The sequence below is a fragment of the Rhinolophus hipposideros genome, assembly GCF_964194185.1.
Source record: "Rhinolophus hipposideros genome assembly, chromosome: 9".
Taxonomy (NCBI): domain Eukaryota; kingdom Metazoa; phylum Chordata; class Mammalia; order Chiroptera; family Rhinolophidae; genus Rhinolophus; species Rhinolophus hipposideros.
This window is the reverse complement of record NC_138055.1, coordinates 84,254,214-84,263,352: the sequence shown is the minus strand read 5'-3', so window position 1 is coordinate 84,263,352 and position 9,139 is coordinate 84,254,214. Positions and strand designations below refer to the sequence as shown.

General features: G+C 42.7%; 1 protein-coding gene across 1 annotated transcript; it reads left to right on the top strand.

The window, feature by feature from the left end:
* Positions 1 to 1,548: 1,548 nt before the first annotated feature.
* On the top strand, positions 1,549 to 4,241 carry BTG1 (BTG anti-proliferation factor 1). The gene is made up of 2 exons (XM_081058569.1): positions 1,549 to 2,002; positions 2,931 to 4,241. The coding sequence occupies exons 1-2, from the start codon at positions 1,855 to 1,857 to the stop codon at positions 3,296 to 3,298; spliced, it is 516 nt and encodes a 171-aa protein (XP_080914695.1). The 5' UTR covers positions 1,549 to 1,854; the 3' UTR covers positions 3,299 to 4,241.
* Positions 4,242 to 9,139: the final 4,898 nt, after the last annotated feature.

Genomic DNA, 9,139 nt, shown 5'->3' with positions numbered 1-9,139 from the left:
GTTTTTAACATTAGTATTTTTAAAGTACTGTAACTTAACTAAAGGCTTAATTATTGCATATGAATGAAACAGTAATCTAGAAGTTCTTTCAAACCCAGGTTTACACAGTTCATGTAAACAGTCAAATTTTTCTCTTTCTCCTTCTACTTTATAAGTCCCACTTTTGCTTCATTTCTATGCCCTTTGGCTCAGTATTTAAAAAAGAGAAAAAACTCAAAGTGGTGTGTTTTGCAATATTGATGACCAACTAAGCTCAGGATATTTATTTCCATCTGGTAGAGTTCAACTTTCTGCCTCCTGTTTGCTTTCTCCATCTGCCTGCCTCACCATCTTTTTTTTTCTTCTCCTCATTTAATGGAGTTCTGGTTAACCCTTTTTTAGGTCTAATTGTTTTAGCAGGCTCACGCCTCCCTACCAGTCTTTTTTTGCTAGTTTTGAAAGTAGGGTTTCCAGTACACTTAAATGTCTACGCGTAATACTTTCACAAGCTTCAGACTTTATATTTATTTTCTTCTTTTTATTAAAGAGCAGCAGAACTCTAAGGTTCGGACAGTCATTTGGAGAAGAAAACAGCAATCTTTGGTTTTTGTGTATAAAATGGTGTAAATTACATTAATTTTTTTTTTTTTTAAATATAGACTACAGTTCACAGGATCCAGGTTACTATTAATATACTTATCTTCAGTAACAGGCTTCTCTATCAGCACTAAGCTGGATTCAGGAAGGTGTCCACTCTTCTCGACTCCTTAAGTTACTGAAACCACCACCAAAATAGACGAACTAACCTTTTATTTACTTAATTTGCAATTAAACTTTTACCAAGACACCCTCCCCACTCTTCCCCAAGGGTGGAGCAGACACTGCCCCGTGGTGTTGGTTACACTTCTGCGAGTGTAACCTGGGCTTCCTGAGGCTGCAGAAGGCCCTCCGAGAGCCCGTTCCCTCCACTTTTCACGGCATCTGTGATGCGCGCGCCCCCAGCACCTTCGGCCCGGGCACCCGCTCGCCCACGTCTCCCGCTCGGGAAGTCAGCCACGTAGACCTGGAACTGGGACTGGATGTAAACACCGAGTACGCCAGGCGGCCGACGCTGCGGAGGCGCAGCTCGACCGGAGCAGCCGACGCGCGAATAGACAGCCAGCACAGATCGGTTTTCATCTGCACAGCCCCAAGCCTCCTTGCAAGAGAGCCCGGGCCGCAGATGCTTGCCCAGGACGCGCAGGCGCAGGGCCTCGAGTAGCAGAAGCCGGAAGGAGGAGCTAGGACGGGGGGCGGGGCTTTCACACGCGCACCCTCGGTTGCCTTCGTACTCGTCTCCGGCCGCCACTCGGGTGTTTATTTGTTTACAAGCGGATTACGTCAGCTCCTCCCTCTCTTCCCGGTCTCTGGACCCGCCCCCTAGCCGTTTTCCCGCCCCCTCCGGCTCCGAATCTGCTTGCGTCACAATGGTGCGATCTCTGGATTGGCTGGAGTCGGCCGTCACGCTCCAGCTACGCACTTCCTTTCCGTGGCGCTATAAAAAGTGCTGCACGGTTCCTGCATCTCTTTGCCCCTCGGAGCTGGAAATGCAACTGTTGGAAGCTTCAGAACCTGCGGAACTGGAGGCGGAGGCGGCTGGGGAGGTCCGAGCGATGTGACCAGGCCGCCATCGCTCGTCTCTTCCTCTCTCCTGCCGCCTCCTGTTTCGAAAAGAACTTTTTTACTATAAAGAAAGGAGAAAAAAAGTAGCCGTCCGCCCCTCACGCCTCCTCCTCTCAGCTCTCTGACCTGTGAGAGAGCCCGGGTGGCCGCTCCGCCGTCGGGGCCGCACCGCCGAGCCCGGGCCGCCCCGGGCCGCCCCCGCCCGCCGCCCCCATGCATCCCTTCTACACCCGGGCCGCCACCATGATAGGCGAGATCGCCGCCGCCGTGTCCTTCATCTCCAAGTTCCTCCGCACTAAGGGGCTCACGAGCGAGCGACAGCTGCAGACCTTTAGCCAGAGCCTGCAGGAGCTCCTGGCAGGTGAGTGGGCCCCGGAGGGAGCGCGAGGGGCGCCCGGCCGCCGCGCCGTCGGGTCCCGGGGTTGTCGGCGGCGCCGCGGGCCGGCCGCACTCGGGTGCCGCCACGGGACCCCGGCTGGTGCGCTGGCGGCCGCTAACGGCGGGTCCCGGCGGGGGTGTGGGGGCGAGGCGGAGGGCGCCCCCTGCCCCGCACGCCTGGCAAGTGGAGGGGAGAAGAAAACACGCACAACAAAGAAAGTAAAGGCGACCGAGGCGGGAGTTGCGGGCCTCGGACCGTCCGCGCATCTGGGGACAAAGGAGCCGCGGGGCCGGGGGGGTGGTTCGATGCCCCCTCCCCCTAACTCCCTCCGCCCGTTGCCCGACGACCCGGCCCGGGAAGGGGAAGCCGAGCCGCTGCTCCGCGGCCAGCCGGGGACGGACGTGCAGCCTGTGCGCGCCTCCTGCCCCAGCCCATTAATCATCGGATTTGTCACCGGTACAAACACAGCCCTGTCGCGAGCGTGGTTTAGGGCGGCTTGTTTTCCTTCCCTTCGGGGTAACAGTGCGGTGGTGCGTCTCTCCTCCAAAGCCATAAACCCCATTGTGCCTGTGGGGTGGGGTGGGGTGGGGTGGGGTGGGGAAAGTAAACAGGTTCCCGCCTGGCCGCCGGGGCCATCTGGCTGGCCGAGGTCGCGCGCGTGATGACTGTTTTTGGCGGCTCAACTGGTTGGTTCCTGGAGATTATTTTGTCCCCTACTCCTGTGTTGTTTCAAAAACCCTGCCGGATCTTGACCCATCCCCGAGCGCGCACATCGAACGGAATACTGGGCATTTTTCAAAGTTGATAGGTTTCCTTTTCACCCCTCGGAGGAGCTGGCGGAAACGGGAAAGTCCAGCAGGAGCTACCACTAACCGTCTAAGCATTGTTTCTCTGTTCTTTTCTTTTATAGAACATTATAAACATCACTGGTTCCCAGAAAAGCCGTGCAAAGGATCGGGTTACCGTTGTATTCGCATCAACCATAAAATGGATCCTCTGATTGGACAGGCAGCACAGCGGATTGGACTGAGCAGTCAGGAGCTGTTCAGGCTTCTCCCAAGTGAACTCACACTCTGGGTCGACCCCTACGAAGTGTCCTACAGAATTGGGGAGGATGGCTCCATCTGTGTGCTGTACGAAGCCTCACCAGCAGGAGGTAGCACTCAAAACAGCACCAACATGCAAATGGTAGACAGCAGAATCAGCTGTAAGGAGGAACTTCTCTTGGGCAGAACAAGCCCTTCCAAAAACTACAATATGATGACTGTATCAGGTTAAGATATAGTCTATGGATGGATCATCTTATGGATGGATAAATTTGATTTTTGCTTTGGGTGGGCTCCTCTTGGGGATGGATTATGGAATTTAAACCATGTGACAGCTGTGAAGATCTGGCACAAGATAGAGTGGTAAAAAAAATTTTAAGTGACAGTGCCATAGTTTGGACAGTACCTTTCAATGATTTAATAGCCTGTGAGTCCAAGTAAATGATCACTTTATTTGCTAGGGAGTGAAGTCCTAGGGTGGTTTCAGTTTCTCCCAGACATTATACGTAAATTTTTACATCAATCCCTTTAACGCAAATCTGTATTTCAAAGAACCTTTCTCTGCAGTAGATCTTGCAGAGGAAATTTGCACTATTACACTTGAAAATTGTTAACTTTTTGGCAGCTCAATAGGAAAGCTCAACATTTTAAACAAGGTAGTACTGGAAATTTTATGACAAGACTTTTACCTAGCACTTAAATATGTATAAATGTACATAAGACAAACCTAGTAAGCATGACCTGGGGAAATGGTCAGACCTTGTATTGTGTTTTTGGCCTTGAAAGTAGCAAGTGACCAGAATTTGCCATGGCAACAGGCTTTAAAAATTAAGACCCTTAAAAAGACACTGTCTCAACTGTGGTGTTAGCACCAGCCAGCTCTCTGTACATTTGCTAGCTTGTAGTTTTCTAAGACTGAGTAAACTTCTTATTTTTAGAAAGTGGAGGTCTGGTTTGTAACTTTCCTTGTACTTAATTGGGTAAAAGTCTTTTCCACAAACCACCATCTATTTTGTGAACTTTGTTAGTCATCTTTTATTTGGTAAATTATGAACTGGTGTAAATTTGTACAGTTCATGTATATTGATTGTGGCAAAGTTGTACAGATTTCTATATTTTGGATGAGAAATTTTTCTTCTCTCTATAATAAATTGTTTCTTATCTTGGCATTTTAATCAATCTCTTGTCCTGATTGTAGAGGTTCAGTTAAAGAAATAATATTTCTCAGAAGACTTAGGACCTATAAGCTATGTGAATGTCAGTTGCACACTGGTCATGCTGAAGAACATTTACTTGATAAGGAGTGGAGATGATCTATATACATACTTAGGTGTTACAAGAAACACAGGGGTAACAAGTTTTTATTAAAATCTAAAGTTAAAACATGGACATATTGCCAGGCTAAAGCATGAAATGAGGATAAGAGACAAAGGTAACAACCACCAAAAGTGATAACTCAAAGGATTACATTTCATTGCTTCCCAGTTGAAGTGAAGATATAAATGTTCGTTCCCTTCTGGCCAATCTTTGAAAAACAATTATTTTGCCCCATGGATTCCTTGTTCAATTACAACGTCCTGGGGCAGGTGACCCATAGTCTTAAAGAACAGGCTAATCTGCAGAGATTGGTTGCTTTTTGCTTTTCATCAGCTGCAAGATTTACATTAAAAAAAAATCACTTAAGCTGGAATTCAACAAAAGGTATGTTTATAAATTTTTATTCTCAAAAGTTGAAATGCTGAGTTTTGGATTCCTCATTTTCAAACTTGTTTCAGAATACATTCTAAGAACTTAAATGAAAAAGAAATGAGCATTGCTGGAGTGTAGATTATTCCACTATCCCTTACGATAAAGACTCGATAATTCTTTTGTTGTGGAGGATAACATGCTTTTTCTTTATAGTTAAGTAATTTACCATATAGTGGCTTTCTTTTGGTGTAAAGGTAAACGTGTTCACACTGGAAATAAAACAATCTAGGTTACTTGAAATGAGTAATCCCAAATAAATGGAAATTTCTACCTGTAAGATTAAATCCTGATTTTGTAGGCTACACAGGAATACACAGCTAAACATGCAGGCATTTAGAATACAAATGGTGTCTGTACTTCATTGGCTGGCCATCCTTAGAAGTTTGAAGTATAACCACGACACACTGAAAAGGCCCTCAGTTTTTCAACCTTGAACTTAAATGAAACAACTGGTACTGTAGTTTTAACCCTGGTCTCCCACGAGGGCTGACTACTGTTGTATACCAACTGCGTTTCATCTGGTAACTCCTTTGAAGCTAGGTAACTAGCTAGGCTTTGCACACTAAATCTTAGGGACCTAAGGCGAGATAAGGTGGATGTCCAGACTTTTTTGGTCATAAAACCTTTTCTCGGAGAATTGTTTGAACATCAGACTCTTTTAGTACTTTAAATTTGGTGGGGAGAGAACTTAAAAACATTTTAGAATTGAGGTGATGTCTCATGTAAGGAACTGTTAAGTTCCTCTTCAAAGGCTTGCAAACATGACAAACTGAGACCTAGCATCCAGCTGTTTTTTGTGACTTCAGCCTTACAATTCCCCAGACAATTGTCTACCGTCCAGTAGCTGTTTGATATTTCTTCATTGCTTCTGGAGAATATTTTGCCTAGCTATTGTGATAAGAGCCTGAGTGCCTGTGCTCATGCAGGTTTGTGCCAGGGCTGTACATGGAGTCATTTATGCAACATTCAATGTAAAAGGCTGTTACGCTGCCTGAGTTAAAAGTTTCGCAGAAACCATTTTTTAAAAAGGTGACTGCTTTCAAAATCTAGTCGCCACTGATGCCAGGAATTTAGCTATTGGCAATAAGTTTAGGAATGTTACTTTCTGAGTTTCAATAGTTGTAAAAAGATTTCCTTTTCTTCGTATGTAAGTATTAGATCTTGCTCTAATGCTGAAGCAAGTCCTAAAGTGAATTGATTGTATGGCCAGTGTTATCCTAGTTTATGCAGGATAGTGTGTGTTTCCCCAGCAACCTGGAACGGAATCACATGTCCTTTACCCTTAATTTGCTATATTTCTGTAATAATAGACTGGAAAGGCCACCATAAAATTACTTCCTGTTACTATTGCACAAATGATTTCCTTAGGTCACCATGATTCACAAATTGCAAGTAATTTTGTTTTGTATCGGTGTTACAGATCATGGAATTGGCCTTCAAGTTAAAAGAAGGAGGCAGTCTTCCTGACTATTCTAGTGTTTAAAGGTTTTCAGGCTTCCTCCAATCTTCAGGAACAAAAACACCTGCTATTAGACTTTTCCCTCTGTGAATTTTTTAACATTTGTGATACTCTCCTTTTTGCAGAAGAGAAATATAACTGAAATAGTATTTTGTATATTGAAGTTTAAAGATACTTCCTCTTCCCTTGGCACCTCTCTTTCAGATGTGATAAGATGTTATTGATAAACTATGTGGGGTGAATTTGTCAATAATTTTATCTATACACAAGAGACTTCAACAAGTGTATTTTGGGTTGTTTGAAACAATAGGTTTCTTATTTATCTGAAGGTATATGGACTGCAAATAGTTCAGTCTCATCTCTCAGTTTCTGCAGTTGAACTTTTGTATATGGCTGCTGCCAAAATATAACGAGGGTTTATTTTTCATGTTTGGAACATAACAGTACAAAAAAATCTTTTGTAGTGAAATAGTCTGAACTACTAACCAAGGACTAAGCTTATCTGAGTCCTTAGGTCATTTACGTGTGACTACAGATGGGACAGAGGAATTTATATGTTATGAGTTACAACTTCTGGTTATTTCTATAGGTCTTCGTTTTTTCTGAGAATAGCATAAAGTGAAGCAAGATGTTACGAATTTTTGAGATGCTTCCAAACAAGTCAGCCTTAGATTGTATTGTAAGGATTGGCACCATTTCCTCCACAATTTGTGGAGTATAATTGACACCCGTTTTTTTGACTGCAGTTTTAATTTGGTTTACCAGTTTCTTTTGGCATTATTCAATGTGTCCAACAGAAATGGAAAAATGATAAGGCTTGCAATCATAGGATTCTCACATTTTTTTTAATGCTTTTTGTAATCTTATAGTTGAATAACAAGGAATACTTTGGGCTTCAATATCTGACTTCCATGAGCCTTTTCATAATATTTTCCATTTTAGTGTTGAAGATGCAGTTATCTTTTGTGAATTCTGTATAATTTTAAAGAGTAACAACAGTGAAGGAAGAAGTGATTCGAGTCGGGTCTGATAAACAGGAAAAGGATGGGGAGAAATGAAAAGTGGGCAACACAGCTGAGATGGAGGGATTTAAAGGCTTGGTAATAAAAATGCATTTGCTGTGGTCATAGATGTTTACGAAGAAAGGTCGTGCAGCATAGTCGGCAGAGAGTTTGAATAATACTACTGTAAGGATTCTGTAATTCATGAATCTGGGACAAAGTATGCACTAAGTTGGTTTGTGAACATGCAGGTCAAAGTGCTAGTAAGGTTTATGGCCCACACTCAGTGGAAACGGCTTTGGGGGAGGAGTGGATGGGAACATGAATAAAGAATACTCCTAAAGGTGTTTTTAAAGAAACTAACGTACTGTGCTGTTGCCTTTGTCTCTGTATTTTATAAAGGGAGAATATTTTTTAAGCTGTTATAAACCACATGGTGATTATAGCCTCGTTCCTTGAACTTTTAAGTTTGTGAAGGCCGTTTGTGACCCCAGTTCTGATGATAGAAAGATGATTAAGTCTAGGCCAGACACCTGAGTTTACAATAGAGAGCACCAGGCAGGAAAAAACAGTAGAGTTAACTGCGTTCTTATGTTTGCAGAATGTTACGTCAAACACTAATTATTTCAAATTGCAACCTTGATAGAAGACAAGCTCACCCATATGGGTATATGTGTTTTAAATTCTCTAGATAAGCTATCGGAAGCTATTTTATGTTCTTTTCAAATATTTTTGCATGTGTTTTCATGTGTGTATGGTATGTTTTATAAACAAATATACATATATTGGGGGTATGCTAAAATTTGTATTGATAGGGGAGCATAATAAAAAATATTTACAGACTATTTCTCTAGATTATCACTAACGTAGATGAGTGTTTACTCTCCCAAGGGTAACTCATGGTTATTATATTCTTTACGTGATAAATCTTAAAATGAGAAGCTGTTGTAGCAGTCTAAAGAGGATTGTCTTGTCTAATTTTAGTTTATCTGCTTAAGTCATTATTTGTAAATTAAGACATCTTTACAGCCAACAGGTACCCCAAATTAAGTGTTATATCAATTCAAAGTCCACCTGCTCTTACATATATTAAATTATGTATTGCTGTGTGTTGACATTCATATTTTATTTTTTTAGAAATTTTATTTTTAAATGTTAGGGCTTTTGTAACATTTCATTTATTTGCATGGTTGTAAAAGCTAAGTTAGCGTACATCAGTGATTAAATTCGTTTTAGCAACTATGGTTTAACCAGAAGTCCCCTGTATCTTTTTCCTCTTGTTCAGAGCAATCTCTAAATTTTTAGGAAGGAAAGATGACTAACAAATTGAACTTTACTTGAGCAGATTCTCTAACTGGGCATAAAACTAAAATGGTAAGATTTGACAGTTGCACGAGCAACAGGATTGAATGCATTTTCCAGTCTTGGTTTATGGTAGCTTTGTCCCCTCATGTCAGTAGACTAAATGGAGTTGTATTTCATATAAATTGCACGGTGAGTCTTTAAGTTACCCATATATGTTCTTATTTGACCTTTCAGCAACTGGGTGAGGTTGGCAGGTAGGTAGGTCAGTATTTTTTAATCTTTATTTTATGGATAGAAAATTGAGGCTTAGGGAGTTTAGTTCGCTCCACAGCCAAATAGGTAGTAAATAGCTAATAACATAACTTGAATTCAGGCCTGTCTGACCCAGGATCCAAGGTCTGTCCATTTCACATTGTTGGACCATGCATGTTTTAACTTCTCATTGCTAGTTGCCCATCTTCGGTCACTTTCATCCTTGAAACCCTTTCACTTCCCATGTCCACTTAGGCACAGAACTGTCTTAAAACGAGGCTTTATTTAGGAGGCAGTTGGGGTTTAG

Bases quoted from the DNA above. Each gene is read 5' to 3' on its own strand.
- BTG1 (XM_081058569.1), top strand. From the start codon at position 1,855: ATGCATCCCTTCTACACCCGGGCCGCCACCATGATAGGCGAGATCGCC. The intron at 2,003-2,930 runs GTGAGTGGGCCC...TTTCTTTTATAG, and splicing joins CCTGCAGGAGCTCCTGGCAG to AACATTATAAACATCACTGG.